Source organism: Silurus aristotelis (assembly GCF_946808225.1).
Source record: "Silurus aristotelis genome assembly, chromosome: 3".
Lineage (NCBI taxonomy): Eukaryota > Metazoa > Chordata > Actinopteri > Siluriformes > Siluridae > Silurus > Silurus aristotelis.
This window is the reverse complement of record NC_139576.1, coordinates 11,689,649-11,711,577: the sequence shown is the minus strand read 5'-3', so window position 1 is coordinate 11,711,577 and position 21,929 is coordinate 11,689,649. Positions and strand designations below refer to the sequence as shown.

The window sequence follows — 21,929 nt, the reverse complement described above, 5'->3', positions numbered from 1 at the left end:
ATATATATATATATATATATATATATATATATATATATATATATATGATCACTTTGTGATTATGTGCAGTTTATTTTAACACTGTGTGCTATTCATTTGATTGCCATATACCTTGAGACAAGAATTTGCTAAATGCTGCCAACTGTAGCTCTCTGATAGCATCTTTACAGCAACAAGTTGAAACACCTGCTGCTGTAAAGCCTGCACACTATTGAGACCTGTGATTCACCAGCATTTCAAAGGATGTTTTTCAAAAACTCATACTTTATGGTTAAAAACAAAAAATGTAATGAAAAGCTCAATCCTGTGCGATATTTTATATATATATATGTGTGTGTGTGTGTGTGTGTGGCCTACATGAAAGACACCCACTAAAACACAATAATTAGTATTTAAGGTTGTGTGGGAGAAAATTTTAGCTTCCCGGTTGACTCATAATTATACGTCAAAATATGTTTAACAGAGGTCCAGCTGGACTTAAATGAACACTGTAGGAATGAATAAACATTGGATGTCCATTTAAAAAATGTGAAAGTTTTCTTGGTATAGACTTGCATACAATAAGCTTAATATTTTTTCTTATGACTACTAGTAGTTAATTCTAACAAAAATTATATAACACTTATACTGTAGTGTGCTTGCTTATCTAAGGACCACTAGACTACTATTACTAGTAACTTATACCTGCATAAACAAGCAAATAGCATTCCAAACAAATATTGCAGTTTTAATAAATATACTTTATAATTCATATAATATAATCATACGTAGTGCAGTAGGGGATGAATTCAATCCTAACGTTTAGCTATGATAAGATAATAACAAAAATAAATCCATTATAAAAGAAAATGATACATTTCACCTTGGTCACGTCTCGTGCGTTAAGTAAATGAAGCAATATATAACCACCGTTTATTTAAGTATAAATTATGCAGTATGCTATATATATATATATATATATATATATATATATATATATATATATATATATATATATATATATATATATATATATACCATGAACCGAGAACTTGCTCACACCTTGGCGCCGTAGTCTCCGCTTCCTGAGGCCGAAGATTCGCACTTTAGCGAAGATGTCAACAAGGTTGCCGTTGCAGAGACCTTTGTTCTTGTTCGGGCTTTTCCTCCTTCGGTTCGTGGAGGGTCGGTCTAAATGCTGCTCCCGCGCCTGCCGCTTCTGGCGGATCAAACCACTGGCTATCGCAGCTGCCATGGCTCACGAAACCCCCCGCGCGCGCAACTCTTCTTGAACGCAGCACAGACGACGACGACGACGCGCGCGCGCTGTATCACTGTCCCATAATCCCGTCCGCACGCGCTGGCCCTCCGCTCGCTCCGCTTCCTATCAGTTTACCGCCCGGGTTTAATTCAGTAGTGCGCGCACGAGACGAGCTCGGGCTTCAGACACATCGCAAAAAAAAAAAAAGTACCAGCAGGTCTGATTCACATCTTCCCCGAATCCAGTGCAGGCGCACGTACCTGCAGGTTTTATATTATTCCCAGTTATTGTCAGTAGTCCGGTTCCGTTACATGCATTCACGAATGGCTTTTAACCACACAAGTGTGTGTGTGAAAGAGAGAGAGAGGAGAGAGAGGAGAGACGTATCCGGAACTTTCCTCTCCCCTTTTCCTCTCTTAGCTCTGGTTAGTCAGCGCCATCACAAACGCGTCCGCGCGCATTAAAAATCGGAGATGGAGAAATGGATGTCTACCTCTCCTCCTAAGGAGGAGCAGTGAGACCTCTCTGCTCACCCGGCATGCACGGCAGGCATCTCCTGAACGTGTTCCGCTCTTCCTGACGGCATCCAGAGTACCGCGACAGGTGCGACGGTGAGACCCGGAGACAAGTTTGAGGCGGAGGAAACGCGAATTCTCCGGTAGCCCGCTTCGGGGCACGCGCGCATACCCGCGTTCGGGACCTCGTGAAGCCGACGGGAGAACAGTCGAGGGCGACGCGGTGCGACTAAGCCGACTAAAGACCCTGATTTGGAAAAGGACGTGGCCGCCGTGCGACGCACTGCCACATTCTCTCTCAACACTCGAACAGCCAAATATCTTTCTTGTGTGTTTTGTAGTTCTACAAGGAGCACACCGTGTGTGTGTGTGTGTGTGTGTGTGTGTGTGTGTGTGCGCGTGCGTGGCGCTGTAAGGCGGGAAAAAGGCGCGCGCCTGCCTGCTGTCTCAGCCCACAGATCACCGCGTCTCCGCCATCAACAAGTCCTCGGCACTCACTCCTCCTTCCCCATCATTTCAGACGCTCAGGCAGCTGAAAGTAACCCGTGTCGCCAGGAAGCGGCTTTCTGACACACCGTTTACTGAGAGCTGATAACGAGCTTCTGCACGCGCACAGCTAGTTCAGCCAAAGAACAGCAAACACCAACCCTGCCAGATTCCAACAACTTTACACACTGTATAACCAGCAACACATGACAGGGGTTCTTAATGTCCTCATAAACCCGTAACTAAACAATCCACAAATGTATTATTCGCTCTGTGAACTATCACACACACACACACACACACACGCACGCGCGCACACACACACACACACACACACGCACGCGCGCACACACACACACACACACTGAGAGAGGTGCAAACCGCTGCATAACATGCAATCAAAAAAGTGATCAGGATTGTGTCTCAAACTGGGAAGCAGTTTGTATAAAAGCAACAGAAAATTGCAAACATGAAACACTTGTGTGTGTTATCAAACAAAGTAGTGTCTATTATCTTTAGAATAAGTATATTGCACGTTATTAACTTAATTATTAACCCAATTATTATTATTACTATTATTATTATTATTATTATTATTATTATTATTATTATTATATCAATTACAACAAAAATTAAGAGACTATTTATAGTATAGTTCCTGATTATTACTGTTTTCGAAATATTTATAATTTCTGTTGATGGTCCCTGGTGGTCTAGTGGTTAGGATGCGGCGCTCTCACCGCTTGATGGTGACCTGAAGCTGAAATTCAGCACCATGGACAGCAGCAACTGAGCACTGATAATCACGCACGCTCAAGCACACATTCTCTCTCTCACTTTCTCTCTCTCTCTCTCTCACACACTCTCTTTCTCACACACCCTCAAAATCTCTCTCACACACACGCCTTTTCCCGCCTTACAGCGGCACACTCTCTCTCACACACACACACACACACACACACACACACACACACACACACACACACACACACACACACACACAACACACACACACACACACTATCTCTCAAGCGCTTTCTCTTCTCTTAAATACTACAAATCTCTCTCTCTCTCTCTCTCTCTCTCTCTCTCTCTCTTATTCTCACACATACAGTACACACATTGCTCTTATCTCTTAAACGCTCCCACTCTTATACATTTGCCCCCCTCCCCCTTCTCACACACACACACACACACACACACACATTTTGTTTCTTTCTTTCGCCTAACACACACACACACACACACACACACACACACACACGCACGCACGCACACACACACATTTTGTTTCTTTCTTTCGCCTGATCCAGTTCCGTTATGCACATCGTAATAAACGGTGTAGAGAGGTGCCAAGCTAAAGATACCAGCCATATAATGGCCTAATAACGGTGGGTATTTTCTCGTTCAGCTCAGCACCGCTGGGGGAAACCCGATCACAGCCAAAAGGAATAAAAACTCGACAGAGCCATCTGCTGTTTGCCACTATAATAGAATATTGGGTTGATTTCTGGAGATGGTGACAGCAAAGATCTTACTCTCGCTTTTCTCATCCATGATTCATGAAACACAGTTGAGATCAGTGCTCGAAATGAGGGGGGCTGGGGGATCCGGGACCCCCATATGGCATAAGGGACCCACTTATGTAAAAAATAGGCTTAGGGGGGTCCTGAAAATTATTTTAGTAAAAAATAACTGTATTACACAACTGGGGACACCCATAAGACTTGACTCAATTCGAGCACTGGTTGAGATTCCTTTTCACCATCACACACTTACACACAATGAGCATGAATCGTGTATATATATATATATATATATATATATATATATATATATATATATATATATATATATATATATATATATATATATATATATATATATACACACACACAAACACACATACAAACACACACACACACACACACACACACTTACATGCGGAATATGCAGACCAGATGAGGATAAAATGTGCATTAAGATATCCTGCACAAAGTCAAACACCACAGATGGATAGATCCAAAAGCATTTCTACAAACGTTTCTGAAATAACAGTAGCAGCGACTTTTAAATCCACGTCTCTAAAATATAACTTGTTTTGTTTGGTTTTTAGACCGAGCATCTGAACGCTGTCCAAGCAGTGCACACACAGGGATCAAAAATTTATTTTATAAATATAGTTTGAATGCTTATGATTAGTGTGCATTGCAGTTTGCGCTCCAACCAGCAGTGGACACTGTCAGCTCAACAATAAATACACACGCACACGCGCACACACACACAAGAGTGAGAGAGATGCAACTTCCTGCAAAAATAATGGTGCAGAGATCAGTCTCACACTTAAAATAAAGGCAAAATGAAAAAGAAAACTGCAAACAAGTAACAGCTGAGTGTGTGTGTGTGTGTGTGTGTGTGTGTGTGTGTGTGTGTGTGTGTGGGTGAGAGACCAATGCAGAGTTTCCTCATACTAAAATAATGTGTTCACTTTCAATTATATAGCACATAAACGATAACCTATTTGTGATTGTTATTACAGAGCCTGTAATATCTGTACTGAGATTTTATGGTTTCTGATAGCATTGCTTTTTGGGTAATTAAATAAGTGAAATGTCTCACAGAACCAGAACACACACCATCTGGATCGTTTAATTCCTGGCTGCATGTTTAAGTTGCATGGGTCTGCCAACACTGCCAACCTTCAAATGAACTCTGAGGGAAAATTCTTGTTTAATAAATGTAAAAATCTTACTACAATATTTATACTCTATACTTATGTACTGTATGATAACTTCTATACTGTATACGTCTGTATACAGTAGAACCTGTAAATACATCTATAGGAGATCTTTATTACAAATGTTACTCACACATATCCTTAAATTGACAATCGGCTTTAACAGTGTTTAGCTCTAAGCTTGCACATTGTTATTTCCTTTTTTTTTTTGCACAATCCTTTTTTAATCTGTTAGCAAATCTGTTTTATGTACAATACATGGCTGGCAGCTTAGAGATAAAGGCCAAAAAACCTGCCTGAAGCAGAACACGGTGTCATCAAAAACATTCAGTGCAGCACCCGTGATTAGAATAATAAAGTTATTAGACTGAGACTATACCCTATATGCGCCTATAATGAATGCTATTTATAAATGAAGAAAAAAATACAATGAAAAGTGCAATCACATGATAATTCTTTGAAATAAGAAAGTGTGCGCATACCTACTTTCTTTTTCCTCTTTAGTGTGCAAGTCTCCATAATAAAACCATTGTCAGGTTAGAGCTGCAGGAGAAACAGAGCTTTTCTCGAAGCCCTCGCTGCCACTGCCTTGTCTCTATTTATACACTCTTTACTCAGAGATAACATTGTTAGTAAAAGCTGACAGTCCGCCCCAACTTTCTCCAACAAATCTATTTGCCTAAGAACTCATCCAGGACTTAGAGAGGTGAGTATAGTTACAAATCTGCAGTTAAAAAGAGTCCTATAATGTATCTAAAGGCATTGCTCAGTAAATAAAATGAATATTCAGAAAATGTAAATATTTACACTTGCACACAGAATCCAAAGTAGCCAAATGGCAAATATTATTATATAAAATAAAAATTATTTACTATTTATGTGATATGTGAATGTATATTACTAACAATTCACAGAAAAAATATTTTCCTGGCTGATTATTTTGAAAGATTAAATATAATAATACATATTCTACAGTAGCATGGCTAAAGTCAGATAAAACCCTGCTGTTTTCAATCCAGTGAGCATTCAGTAAATGATTATTGAACAGTAATGATGTCAAAATATACAGTATATTTACTTTATAGTATATTTTTTCAGGTCAATGAGGGTCAATATTACAGTTCAATATTACAAATAATATATTTTTACTTCATGTGATTTATGAAGCATCACAATAATGATCATTAATAATGAGAAAATGCATTTCACAGCAGTGTGTAGATATATTATATTTGCAATATTGAACTATAAAATTGATTAAAAAGTGCTGAAAGCTTGTAAAAAAATGAAACAGTCGAGGGCACATTTTGAATGTTTGCACTCAAATAATTAACAATAAGCACAGAATGGCCATTTGATTAAAAACAAAAAATAGCCTCTGACATTTGCCCAATATTTAATAATAACCCACTGATTATTATACAGTACACCCATGCATTCATCATTTAGTGTTATTAACACAGCTCAGGGGAAGAACAGACATGAAGGACCAGCCCTGGTAATGTCATTCGGTTTAAAGTCACAATGGTGAATATTACAGAAATAATTTCATTTCCCAGGCACAAGTTAAGAGGTTTAAGAGAGAAATCTCATATTTCTATAGATGTGGCATGCTGTCTGGTACTTAATATTATAAATAATAGTACTATTATTTCTTTATAAATTTCAGAGGAAAAGACATGGATATAAAAAAAAGAGAGAAAAAATAAAACTCCACCATGAGCCCAGTACAGATTTCCAAATTTATATTATTCTAAAAGTGTTGTTCTGTTAAAGTTTTTTCTGTACCTCAATGCCATTCAATGTCAAAACATTAAGTTATGGTATATTTTGGTATTGTGTTCAAGTAAATGTAAAAGTAAATGTGGATAACGTGTTATAATTTTGGAAAATGAGCATTTTTTTTTTGGTCTGTAAAGTTTTGAAAAATTTAATTAGTGCCAAAGTGATTGTAAAAAAAAATGGATTGTAAAAAAAAATACACCAAAATGCTAGTCAGGAAATGAAGCTCCTTAACTGAGATATGCAACATTACATGTTAGAGCAATCATCAGAACTTCATACCTAACTTGATGTTCCATTACAGCATTAGTAACAGTTAATGTGGACGATTTGCTTTTTAGTTGCTTGTTGTAAATTTGTCAGCAATAAGAGCAGGCTCCTAATGCAATCAGTATAATGATTTGGTCAAAATTTAAGGGGCAAAATCTATAGGATTTAATTAACTGTGCTGAAATGTCATGGTCTTAACCTCCAGGCATACACAGACTTCTTACAGAGACTGGATTAATAAGTGATAAAAAAAAAAAAGAGCCTTATACTTGGTGCAATGAAACTTCATTGAATTGAACTTCATTGAATTTCACTGAATTTCATATCTATTCAGTGAAAGGGTATACTAGAGTGGGAAGATACATTGTTAATAACATGATATCAAAATCACTCAATAAAAAAATAAGGAAAAAAAAGATGTGAAAAGTGGTGAGAGAGGTCGAGTGCTTCAATCAGGGACAGCACACACTCTTAATAAATGGTTAAACTGAAAGGCTTCCTCAGTCCCTCTACCTACAGTATGTAGTACAATAGAATGCCATTCCTCTGCCAGAACATTGCAAGAAAAAGAAGCTCTTTCACAAGTGAAATTTGATCTAAATGATTGCATAACCCCTTAAAGTACCTAAGAAGAATGGTAACCAGTGCATTTATTTGAGAATTGTCAAAAAGAATTTTATAAACTGTAGCGTGACAAAACGTTTGTGATATAATAGGAATTATTTATTATATGAAATCAGCACCTGATTGTTGTCTGTGTTTGAGGTTAAATTGAAGTAAAAAAGGCTCTTGTTGATCAATAAGCAGTAAAGGATTGGGCTGGAAGGCTTTGCCATTTTACCTGACCTTTAAATATCAACAAGAAATCTTATTACACGAACAAACATGGCAAATGTGACCTAATTGGAGCTAATGAATGAAGCATCATTGATATATGTCAGTGAGAAGACAACACTAGAAAAAAAAAAAGAACAGAAAACATGAAAACAACAAGATAATATTAAAACACAGAACTAAAACAGAATATTTTCAGGAAATACTTAGTGCATGATAATACTATGCATTAAAATGGGTTTATTGCTTGTAAAATTTTAACTCTTGCTATATTTGTGCCTTTTAGTATAAATGGCTCTTGCTTATAATCGTCACATGAAAAAGTTAAATGCAGTATATTTTGCTGCATATGTTCTGCTGCTACACTTCACTGTGTTCTTGCCAACCAGTGGCTGTGGTGCTACATAAAGACCTGTACCACAAAAAAACAACTCTTGAACCTTTAAAGGTTCCCTTAAGAGACATACAATTTATATATCTCACATATATAGTGCATGCATATATAATTATATCTACTTATAATGTCTGTATAATGTCTGACATACAGTACATCTTGCACATATTCTTATTTTTCATTTTCTCGCATAGATATACATATATACAAGGGGTGTAACAGTACACATATTCATACCAAAATTCTTTGGTACAAGGCCTTCGGTTCGGTACACATGTACCAAATGCAATTCGTTTTATGTGCTGAACAAAATCTGAGTTTTCTCAGGAACATATAAAGTGGCGGACCACAAGTTTGTTTAGTCACCGCCTTGCACTTTTTAAAATTATTAAACTTGAAAACATACACAACATTAAAAAAAATATATATATATTTGTTTTGTGCATGCATTAAAACACTAGAAAATCCATAGCACTAGCTTATTGCTTACCCTAACCAGGAACAGGGCTAAATGAAAAAAAACAAAAAACAAGGCTAATTCAAGTGCTATAGATTCTTAAGCGTTTTATGTCCAGCTTCCAGAATGTCAGGATGTGAATTAATAAAGGATGAAAGGAATGAATACATTAAAGTTAAAGTATGCTGAAATAAGTAGTAGTTTAGTAGATCATATCTTTAAAAAAATTATAATTTTAAATGTAAAACACACACACACACACACACACACACACACACACACACACACACACACACACACACACACACACACACATACACAAACATACATACACAAATGGGCTCTAACAATTGTAAACTATTTAATATTATTTTTCAATTTATAAATTTTTAATATATTTATTAATTATTTATCAAACTATTTGATTACTATATTTAATCAATAAGCTTAAAAACATTTATTGCATTAATTTGATTTATTCTATTTTATTTTTATAAAATGTATTAAATATTATTTTATTGTTTTAAAAAAGTGAATGCTGATGTTCAGAAATGTTTATAATATACTGTGTTAATAAAATGCATTGCATGTTAATGCATTTCTTCCCCCTAACTGTACCCAAATCTAACCGTTACTTAAAAACAGAGATACGTACCGAACCGTGAACTTTGTGTATGTTACATCCCTAAAACATACATGCATACACCTAGACATTTTTATTTGCTTTTGAGAGACACCTGCATGTACCTTTTGTGCAACAAACTCTAAACTAACAAGACCAAGTGCACATGTGCAAAGTATGGTGAAATTGGTTCTAATTAGCCGCAGTCCAAATTGAATTTCAAGGTGTTGAATATAGAATGGTAGCCATATTGGATCATTATTCCTTTCACCTAGAATAATTCTCCAAACTTTTTTGCTCCAAAACATCTCTTAATCAGCTTCCAACATGTTTGATGGTGGATGTGTGGCAGTCCGCTAACATCATCTCTTCTGTTTTCCGTCTTATATAAGTTCTTCAGTTAGAGTAAAAAATGTCAAGTTTGGACACGGTTCACAGAAATTTCTCATTCACTGTCCAATTCATGCATTTTTACCTTGTAACTAGTTTGCTGAATAAAATCAAAAGAAACACACGTGTCTCAAAAACATTAACAGACAAGGTGTTTTTGACAGATAAATGTAATTTAGTTTTTACTCAACAGCTTCTGCACATACTCTCCACAGACAACTTATATATTGTTGTACATGTTTTTACTTATTTATTTGTACAATTCTATGATTTGCACTTCTGGTTGATAACTCAGCCATTATGGTTGCACAATCCAGTGCACTCTTAGTGCCGGTCTCAAGCCCAGATTATTGGGGAGGGTTACGTTAGGAAGGGCATCCAGTGTAAAACATGTGCCAAATCAAATGTTCAGATCACAAATCAGAAATTCAGACTTGATCAGTTGAGGCCCGGGTTACCAACGATCGCCACAGGTATCGTTAGCCAACATGGTACCGGTGGAAATTGTAGGCAGGAGTACAAGGAATTGCAACAGCAGGTAAAGAGGGATGTGGCGAAAGCCCAATAAAAAGGCATGTGATGAGCTGTATGATAAGTTGGACACAAAGGAAGGAGAAAAGGATTTGAACCGATTGGCCAGGCAGAGGGACCGAGCTGGAAAGGATGTGCTGCAAGGGGCTAGTGAGGAGAGTGTGTTGAGAGGATGGAGGGAGTATTTTGAGCAGCTGATCAATGAAGAAAATAATAGAGAAAGACGGTTGGATGGTGTGGTGTTGGTGAACCAGGAAGTGGATAGGATTAGAAAGGAGGAACTGAGAGCAGCGATTAAGAGCATGAAGAGTGGAAAGTCAATTAGACCAGATGACATACCATTAGAAGCATAGAGATGTTTAGGAGAGATGGCAGTGGAGTTTTTAACAATATTGTTTAACAAAATTTTGGAAGGTAAGTAGATGCCTGAGGAATGTGCTGGTACCAGTTTTTAAGAATAAGGGAGATGTGCTGACCTGCAGTAACTACAGGGGATAAAGTTGATCAGTCACACCATATAGTTATGGGAAAGAGTAGTGAAAGCCAGGCTGAGAGAAGAGGTGACCGTCTGTGAGCAACATTATGGTTTTATGCCAAGGAAAAGCACTACAAATACATTATTTGCTTCGAGGATGATGATGGAGACATATAGAGAAGGTCAAAAGGAGTTGCAGTGTGTGTTTGTGGATTAAGAGAAAGTGTACGACAAGGTGCCGAGAGAAAAGATGTGGTATTGTATGAGGAAGTCTGGTGTGTCAGAGAAGTATGTGAGGGTGGTGCAGGACATGTATGAGGACAGTGTGACTGCAGTGAAGTGTGCAGAAGGAATGACAGACTGGAGGTTCAAGGTGGAGGTTCCATGCATCAAGGATCGTCTCTAAGCCCTTTCCGGTTTGCAGTGGTGATGGACAGGTTGATGGATACGGTCAGACGTATCCATCATGCGAAACTGCATTTCACTGCTGTGCATCTGTACCATGCAATGACTAAAGTTCTAGTGATCTATCTTAAGACATGACTTTCACAAATTATGTGGTCTCTTTATTTCCAAATTAGGTCATGAGAGAAACTCACAGCTTCCTTTTTTTGCATTAATTTATCTGGCAAATCAATCTTACAAATATTGTTCTAAATGCAAAATACAATTTTGTGTTTGTTACAGGAAGTCACATTTAAACACACTATTCTGACACACTGAACTATTTGTAGTTCGGAAATAGAAAAAATTGACAAATTTCTAATGTATTAAGTAAATCTCGAGAAGAAACCACATTTTCAATTGTGGTTTGAGTTTTCAGATATTTCTGGTACACATTAAATATGATTCAAGTTACTTGGTGAGTCTGTGGGGTACTGGATTCAGAAAACTCAACTAAAATTAAACATCATGCAAAGCTCTAGATGACACTAATTACAACATGTACCCTTTTAAACACACATTCTAACATTAAAAGCTATGCTAATAAACACATTAAAATTTTCCAAGTGCAGCCATATGAGGAAGCTAAGAATTAGTAGCCATGCACACTGCACTTTTTTATTCAGCAGTTAGTTCCAGTCCACAAATTTAATTGTACAAGCAGTGTTCCAAGAGTGCTGATAATAGTGAAAGAACATTTCACCATTTCACAGTTTAAATCACTCTGCTTTAAAATATATTTCAATTCTAGCAAAAGATCGTTACAATAAAACCATTATTGCACTTACCAGCTTATATGTTGCCTTGCCCAGCGACATATCAAGTTATATCCAGCTGTAAATTATTTTTGAAAAAACTATTGTTATTAACAGATCATAAATTTACAAAATATTTGGCCATACTAAGTATTCATTTATATTTATTTCTTGGATTGTACACCCATTGATTCAATAACACACTCTTCAGCATAGCAGTAAGCAGCTTTTGCTCACAATAGATTGCATAGGGTATACTATAACAGTATAGTACTTGTCAGAGAACCACCAGTCACACCCCCCTCTAACGCTTAACACTCTCGTTTAGCCTCTCCCTCCTATTAATCACCTGCACCTGTTTCCCCTTAATCTGTCCTCTTTAAAAGATCCCTCTCCCCCTTCACTCGCCGTCTGATCTACCGTAAATACTTATTTATTCAAATATTCACTACTATAGCTAACAATACTAGTAAGTCTGTGGTACTAGTACTAGTAAGTCTGTGGTTAGTTTCTGTGCATTTTTAAGTCTCTCTTCACTCTTCAGCATCCAACTAAAAAAATCATGGTGAGTGGCATTGGTGAGTGGCATGTACTGTACTGTAAGGGAGTTTTACATGAAGCGCTAATAGAGCCACACACCTACAACACTTATGAGATTTAACAGTCATGATAAAGCCACAAACTTTAGCAATTACTTGAGCACATTTCTTCTTGCATTTAACAGCTGCCTTTAAAACCTATGTAATTTGCTACTGCATTTTAAAGTTTAGAAAATGTTACTGTATTATTGTAATCATTATAATCTTTTTACTCTACCACATTTCAGAAAAAAAACATGCTGTTCCTTACTTCATTGAAGTGCCCATATATATATATATATATATTGTTCAATAAAAACCTGCAGAAAACCAAAAGACCAAGGTAAGACTTTCTACAGAGTAAGGATTTTCTCACTGTGTCTTTTAATATAAAACCTTTAACTTATCTTACATGGGGAATGAATCACTGAATTGATTAAATGATTAAAATATAATTTGGATAGATCAGCTTTTGACACTCAAGTCCATTCAAAAACAACAACTTTTAATGTTCAACTCGAGTAGTAATGGAAAATGAGTACTTTTGCTTTTACTGGAGTTATATTTAAACAAAGCATTTGTATTTTCACTCAAGGACAGGAATTTTATCCGACACTGACCAATAACTAAATAATGAAACTTAATCTAAATCACAAATTAAGGATTATAAATGTAAATAAATGTTTACTGTCAGCCAACTTAATTTTTTTATTATCATTTGAAATGCAAACTAATCCTGTGAGATGCACAGGAAGTCATGATAAGTCTAGAAAAGCATGTACAAGTTGCTGTCTCAATCCTCCATTGTTCGTTCATTCTTCGGCTTACTACTATGTGGAATTCTGTGTGTTTATGTGGGTTTTCCTCAGGGTTTTCCAGTTCTCTCCAAACCTCTTATGAACATGCCAGTAGATGAACTGACTGTGTTAAAGTACCATAGGTGAAAATGAATGTGTGTATGTGTGTGCACAAGGTGCTAGAAGGACTGATGGAGTGGTATAGCATGCCCAGTGCCTTCTGCAACCATGACTATGAAAAAGCAGGTGCTGAAGATAATTAAACAATGATAATTTTTTACTGGGGAACATGCTATAATTCTCATATCCCAGCTGCGCAAATGTCTGTGAGTCACTACTGTGCAACACACAAATACCTTAAACAAATGTTACCTCCCTTATAAACTAAAATGGCGTTTCAATCTAAGAGGCCTCCCTGCTGTTTTACCTCAGGCTGGAATGACCAATATGCCCCCAGCTCACTGTACAGTCACAACACAAGCAAGAGAGCAGTGCTCCATGACAAGAGGTAAGAGCACCACATATTACAATCCATTACCCACAGCATGGGGCCTGAGCAAGTGACCAAGCAAGAGAGGAAGCATGAGAGGGTTTTCTTCCTGAATTTAATTCCCTGGCAGACTGGGAGCCTGAGTGCGCTTTGGAATTCAGTCCATGTCTTTCTATCCTTTGATCCTGTTTTAAGTATGCAGTCTCTGAAAGTGTCCCGTCAGCAGCAGAGCATAAAAAGAGAAGCCCTGTACAGAGCTGTGAATATCAAGTAGCTGATGCTTCTCCTGGAAAGTCCCATTTTTCCCGTGTGTGCGTGAGAGATAGAGAAACGGTGACTCTAATCCTGTAGTAGAAGCCCAGGAGACATGAAACGCTCTCACTGGGCCAAAAGAGAAAACCCAAGGAAAGGGAAATGTTCATTTGATTCAGGTGACAAGGCTTCTTTTACCTTCACCTGAGAACAAAATTGTAGCCATTCGAACACGCTGTGGTGCCTTTGGTGATCAAAGACAAGACAGATTATTAATCCAGGATTAAAAGTTGTCAAAAAATGATGTGACATTATGAAGGACAAAATGACAACGAAGAACCTTGAAGAGGAATTGAACAGAATTCTTCTCCCAGTTTACCAGAGGCTGATTCCCTGACATTCAAATGATGACGCAGAACACATTTTATAATCTTTGCTCTCTTGTCTTTTTACTGCACAGTATTCCAATTAGTCCACAAATTAGCCTGCACAATGAGGAGATAAGCAAATGCACAGGAAGTAAAGCCTCTGGCTTTTTTTTTTCTATTGGATTATACTGCACTGAAGCGCCACAGTGTGCACATGCAGCCTGCTTCCTGTACCGGCTGTAATCAAATAGAGTCGAGTGAAATAAATGCTGAAGGGGAGCACAGAGCTACAGGACTCACACATCAACTCACACAAACACATACAATCTTAGAGAGAGAGAGAGAGAGAGAGAGAGAGAGAGAGAGAGAGAGAGAGAGAGAGAGAGAGAGAATTGCAATAAACAGAGAACCTTCCATTCTTATTTTTTTTTTTACATTTGGCAGTTCTGACACAGTATGTTTAGTTTAAGATAATGTTTTCTCTCTCTCTCTCTCTCTCTCTCTCTCTCTCTCTCTCTCTCTCTTTCACAGGTATGATCTCAAGCAGAAACAATGCTTGTTCATGAAAAATGGAATAAACTTATCCAGAACATTTCTGTGCAAGTCATTCAGACTCAGTAATAGGAAAAGGAAGGAAACCAACAGACTGAATTAACAGAAGCCTCCAGAATAGCCGAGTGTGATGAGCAGACATTTTGAGAAGGTGTGGCTGTTGCACATGGCTTATTATGAGCTAATGAGATGATGAGGACAAAACTGATTACAACTGACCCCATTAACACTAAGCAAGCTTTGATCAGCCTTTTCCCTTTGGGATTTTTGGTGGAGAGACACGGTGTGTGTATGCTTGTGTGTGTCAGAAAGATGACACAAGATTGAGGTAATTGTTGCCTGATTTCCTTAAACCTACTACTGTACCTGCATTCAGAAAGAAATATACACTCAATTTTAAGTGCTTAAGATGCAAATGCTTCATTACAAAAGTCTCAATATTTAGCATATAATCTTCATATATACAGTATCTATTATGTTGATTTAAGAATGTACAATTGTATATGAGGCTTTTTGCATAATATTAACACAATGGCAGTTGAAAAAGTGAAAAGGCAGAAAAATGTTAATCAAAAAAAGCTCAGGGATCAGGCTAAAAGTAATGCATTTTAGTAATATTATTATAGTTCTCTTGACATCCATGTGTGACAGCTGTATGGTAGAGCCATAGACAGATTTCCACTTTGTGGACAACAAACTTACTAACCAACCAAATAAATAAACAACTAACTTTATAGTTACAGTGAAGTAAGAAGTCTTTACAGAAATTGATATTAAAAAGCAATAGATTAGTAGTGAAAAATCATATCTTGCAGTTCCAATTCAATGTTTGCAGAAAATGCTATTGTAACACAATGAAACTGCCAGACTCAAAGAAATAAAACGAAAGGAAGCAATTTAAAGTCATAAAATGTCTCCTGATGATTATTCTTCCATAACCTTGCCTTTTTAGCTTTTAGCTTTAGCTAAAAGAAGCCACTTGTGACATTAAATTTGTAGTGTGTAAAAAGCAGGTGATGAAAATGAATTAGACTTGCCGTTGTTCAAAGGTGTTCAAATGTTTTGCATTTGTGCTTTTAGAGACACTGAGAAAGTGCTGCAATTAGTGGAAAATGTGCATTAAGTCTGTTAGACTACACTGTGAACTGAAAAAAAAAAAATGTATACCAAATATGTTTGTAAAATTAAATTATATGTAGAAGGAAGAAACGAAAAGAAAGAAAGAAAGAAAGAAAGAAAGAAAGAAAGAAAGAAAGAAAGAAAGAAAGAAAGAAAGAAAGAAAGAAAGAAAGAAAGAAATACAAATAATAAAATGAAGAAAAGCTTTTCGAAAAAACCTGGAGGCTGAAATGCCATTAACATTCATGACAACTAGTGAAGTGACTATCATAACCAAATAATAAAATGAAGAAAAGCTTTTCGAAAAAACCTGGAGGCTGAAATGCCATTAACATTCATGACAACTAGTGAAGTGACTATCATAACCAATATCATAAAACAAATATCATAGTGCAAAGAACAAAATTTCCACTAGCCTCAGAACATCCTGAATGTTGCATCACCTTGCAGCAGCACAACACACACTCCAAACAGGGTTTAAACTGTAAATGTGAAAGGCCTCAACCAAATCTGCATTTTATTTAGCAAAAACAGTAAGCAACCAATTACTAATACGGCTGTATGTATGTATGTAAACCGGACAATATCTTGTGATGTCCATGGGCTAGAGTACTGATCTGAAACCAAGCGCTATGTATACGTTATATTACAGCATTACAATAATCTGTTTTAATGTTTTGCTGAACTCAATCTAGTTTAGTGTTGTATCAAGGCAATCAGAGAGAGACAGAGTGTGTCTGAAAAACAAGGAGAATGTAACTGCAGTGTTTATTCCAGCCGTAATAAGCTTTTAAATATGTTCAAATTCTAAGCACACACAAAATATACATTAATATAATGCCACCATTTGCAGCATAACAGGTTCTCAGCTACACACTTGAGATCATTATTGCTTCAATATATGTGTGAGGGATAGTTGTGTTAGTTTCTAACAAATGTAGTTGGTTTCGTTTCTAAAAATAGAATCCAAGCAGTTACTAAGAACAAAAGAAAATCTGGGAGTTTCACAGGTGAGGTGCTTTGGAACAGAAGGCCAATCCCCCATTCTGGTCATATTGCAGAAGAAGAGGGTTAGAAGGCAGGTTGTGTGTGAACGTCAAGGAGTTAAGAGAAGCTGGAGACATTTCATGGATTCACTGATTGGCTAAGAGGAGGAGTTTATATTGCATTTTATACATAGGAACATATAGAAATAGGTTGGTGTATCCCTATACGTATTACTGATATTCAAACACATCTTCTGTGAGGAAAAAATCCAAGAAGTTGAAAATACAGTGCCCAAATAGATACTCAATTGTGTGGTTGATTTAGACGATTTTATTCATATTTTTTTTATAGATTTTTCATTCATTCATTTATTCATATGTTACATGTCATGTGACCTTCTCAACACACCTCACAATCTCTATTCCTGACTGTAGGATGTGAATATAAAAAGAACAGAATATCTGCTTCGTGTCAGCTGGTGTTTGTGTAGCAACTTGTGCATATTCAACACTGGTATACTTCCCATAAGAGCTTTCAGCAGAGCTTCAGCTGAAAATACAAAAGATGACAGGGGAGAATTATTTATGTACCTTAATACTGTCAAATTTGTATGCTTATACACCAAACTAGTGGAAATCAGCTTTGTCATTTGTAATAAAACTAGACACATTTACAGATGTGCCACCTGAATATAGACAAATTATGAGCTCTATACTGAATACAAGCGTTACTTCAAGGACTTTTTGGAATTGCATAAAGGTTTAAAGCAACGATTCTATCAGCTATAAACGCTGGCTCAGGAATGACAAACAATTTGCCACTATTATGGTCTGTTCCATCCAGGATCAGAGCAGCAGCACACAATTTTCCTCTCCTATGTTTTTAACAAAATAACAGCAAAAGCTTCAGCATCAAAGCAACCCGGCTGCTTTACCCAGTATTAACCAGCCCACTGTGCAGTTACAGTGATTTCTTCCATGTTTTTCGTAACAAAAACAAAAGGAGAACTCTGTCCAAAAGCTGTACAAAACCTATAAAATCTAATGTATTTTAATAACAGGAACTGTTTATATAAGACACAATAAACAGAATTATTTTTGCATAATATTGTTATTACTTTTTTTTTTATATACTAGCCATCTTTGCCATATAAAAAACCCCTATACGTGACACAGTGCCATTTACTGGCTGAGAAAGAACTATTTAAATCCCTTTTGCCAGCTTCATACCTGAGTACTTGTGCACTTTATGCTGTTGGCTTGCGTTTGGTTCAAGGGCATTAATCAATCATGTCTATTGTGATGCTGTACTACAATCCAGCCACAAGGGGGAGATCGAGAACAAATCTGACTACAAGACTTGTGCTCCAAGAAACACAGGACTAACGTGTATACTGCACCTAATAGCCATTTCTTGGTTCTATTTTCCTGTCAATGTAAGGAATTAAATCCTGTAACAGCCATTATAATAAAAGTTACAAACCACAAACTTTACATCCAGAATATATTACTGGGTCACAACTGGAGCATTCAGTGAATAAAGTGACATGTTGTAACAGTTATCTGTTTGTCCTTGTGTTTATAGTTTGAATAGAAAAAAACATATATGATGGAAGGTTTATGCAGCAGAGGATTTTGGAATGCATGAAAAAGGTTACAAATAGAAAGAAGTAAAAATGAACACAATTCAGGCACTGGAGAAATAATGCCTGTATTTGGTAAGGGCAACAAAGATGCCATCAAGTGGCCACACCAAGCTATGTCAAGTTATAAACCGAAGAGCGACATTGATAAAGATTCATAATGTAAGAAAACTGGTGATTCATCATTCAAGCCTATAGCACAAAAACAAGCATCCACACACCATAAAGGGCAATAAAAACTATATTAGAGTTTAGAATGGGATTAAAATACTGTATAATCTGATGTTCCTGGTCAAGCTGTGAGCCACAAAGACAATCCTGTAAGAGTAGTTATTTATATGTTTCTATATCAGCTCAGATAAAGTACATGAATGTCATCAAACCCAACATTAAGTATTAAATGACTACATGTAAATGACAAACTAATGATTGGGGAAGACAGACTGAGAATGTAAAAAAAAAAAGGAATCTAATACTTTTTAACAGAAAGTATATTTATTCAAAAGATACAATACATGGCAAAAAGTTGTGGAAACCTGACTATCATACCCATATATGGGTCTGATCGAAATTGTTGCTACTAGTTTGGAGTGACACAACTGTACAGAATGTGTTATAATAATATTACAGCTTCACTTCACTGGAACCATTGTTCTCTAAATTTGGTGAAATCTCAAGTGTCCAGCACAGAGCCCTGACCACACCTGGATGAACTGGAACAATAACTGTGAACTAACAGAGTCTAGTAGAAAGCCTTCACAGAAAGCTGGAGGTTATTACAGCAAAAACAAAAAATTTGGGAATAAATGTAGACGGGGATGTTCAAAGAGAAAGTCGTAGTTCAGTGGTTAAAGGCTCTGGGTTACTGATAGGAAGGTCGGGGGTTCAAGCTCTAGTATCACTAAACTGCTACTCTTAAGGCCCTTAAACCTTTGTGGCCTAGAGATGCTGTAGAATTACTGTCTCTGTGAAAAGGTGAAAAAAGAACTTCAATGTAATATACATGTGACAAGTATAAAGCATCTTTCTTTTAAAAAGCCTACAAAGATGAAGTGGTCAACAAGCTTTTAGCCCTACAGCTGATTTTAAAGATGGTGAAAACAATAATAATTCTATCTATCTATCTATCTATCTATCTATCTATCTATCTATCTATCTATCTATCTATCTATCTATCTATCTATCTATCTATCTATCTATCTATCTATCTATCTATCTATTCTGATCAATTCCTAATGTGGGGTTTGTAAAAAGGCGTAATTGTGGAGATGTTTAGCTTGAAAACGTTTGCTAGCTGGATAATGTCTGACCTGTGTTGTCTTAATCTCAGGTGATTGTTGTAGATCTGAAAATTCATTGAAAAGTTATTACGTTAGAGCTGAACTGTGTGATTATAGCAGCGAATAAGTAATATGTTGTTTTTGATTAATAAGCATTGCACAGGCAGGAACAGTAAATGCTAATCAGCTGGCAGAAGATAAAACATGCACATTTAAAAGGGCTTTGTCTTTTATCTGCTAATCAGTTGCTGAAACAAATCACACTGACGTACTCTATAGAATTTTATGATCTTATCACTACTGTAATCCTTAGACCACATTCCTAAAGTGCACAGTACTGTACTGTACTGTACTGTACTGTACTTAATTATACCACTGTTGTCATACTCATAAGATGTGTGTTGTTTTGTTTAGGACACAGCCTTAGATTCTGTCAAAAAGTGCACTTGGAGCTGTGAGATTAATGAGAGCAGTGGAGGAAGGGCACAACAAAACCTACTGTTTTTCTGCAATAAGCTTGAAGTAGCATCTTTACATCCTGTAGATTACAACAGACAGATGCGATGTTCTGAGCATAGTGATGATCAAACAGATTGTTTGTAACTGGTTAGCATGTCTTTCCTTTCAATCAAATAGAAGAACAACTAACTGCAGTACCAAGTCCTGTCACATGAATTACAGAAAGTAGCTGTGACTCTCCCACAGGCATGTGTGTGTGTGTTTGTGTGTGTATATATATATATACACATGTATATAGCATTTGGCCCCACCCTAATTACCACACACTAGCATATATGGCAAGAGGTATAAAACTTAGCACGAGGATTAAATAATTTTTAAGCTATTAAGGTGAGTACAACAGCTTGACTCTCACATGCGCTAATCGGTCTGTCGGGGTAGCAGAAAGGTGGCCTGAGCAGCATATCCTCCTTTTACATCAACCTCATCAGCCTAGAGCCTAGAAAATGTATTTCTGCCGGATTGATGTATGAACAAGGCTAAAGGACACAAATCAGCTCCAGTCCTGCCCAGCTATAAGTCCACAGAGGCGTCCACGCGGTGTTCATTAGGAGTTACACAAATCAACACGAGAGCCATGATCTCAGAACTATACACAGGCATGCCTTAGTAATACAAAAGAAATGTGCATTTGAGATGCATTTAATCAAAATAAAGCTTACAGCATGAGTTATGTGTCTCTTCGGTTTGGGAAAGCCAACTCCATTAAATAGAGTACAATGATTACTTACTGTAAAGCACAGAGGTAGTGAGTAAATGTGTCGGTCAGGTTTGATTTAAGCTCACAGGAGTGTAAATCATATGAAGAATCATTGATACGCATCAGCAGTGGGGGATATGCAGTAATTAGGTATTAGAGGGATTACTGTGGAGGATAAATAGCAACATTGCACAGAAAGGTTTACAGAAAGGTTACAGAAAGAGAAAGAAAGAGAGTGAGAGAGTGAGAGAGAGAGAGAGCGAGAGAGAGAGAGAGAGAGAGAGAGAGAGAGAGAGAGAGAGAGAGAGAGAGAGAGAGAGAGAGAGAGAGAGAGGAGAAAGAGAAAATGAAGAAAGGAAAAACAGAGGAATAGTTATTCAGGACATGTGATTTCTTTATCATACACAGGAAGTGAAAGTGACCTTTCAGCACTATCAACACTACAATTCTACGAGAGAGAAGAGAAAGAGATTAAGGAGGACATGTGTATGTTGTGTACGTGCTCCAGCTTTGTTCGATGTCAGGCCCTGCTGACTTGTAGTCAGCTACTGCACAAGGAATCACCATCCCCAATCGACAGGCCTAAATGAGATTGCCTCCAGTCATCTATCTTGTACAAAGGGCCTTACTCCCCTTTTATCTGTAGCATGAGCAAACAGAGAACAGCATAGCCACTACTGGACTACTGATGCAATTTAAAGCAGCAGTGATGT

General features: G+C 37.0%; 1 protein-coding gene across 4 annotated transcripts in view; it reads right to left on the bottom strand.

Annotated features, from left to right (window-relative positions):
• The window catches only part of fgf14 (fibroblast growth factor 14), a 151,619-nt gene that overhangs the window by 60,264 nt on the left and 69,426 nt on the right, over positions 1 to 21,929 (bottom strand). The window contains exon 1 of one of the 4 annotated variants that reach the window (XM_083537188.1): positions 11,966 to 12,003. The exons of 2 other annotated variants lie outside the window; for them this stretch is intronic. Coding sequence is in view for 1 of the 2 variants with exons in the window: in XM_083537185.1 (XP_083393311.1) it covers positions 1,042 to 1,234 (193 nt within the window). In the remaining variant the exon portion in view is untranslated. Of the gene's footprint in view, positions 1 to 1,041; positions 2,497 to 11,965; positions 12,004 to 21,929 lie in introns of those variants that run through there. One more of the 4 variants, XM_083537185.1, reaches the window with a different exon arrangement.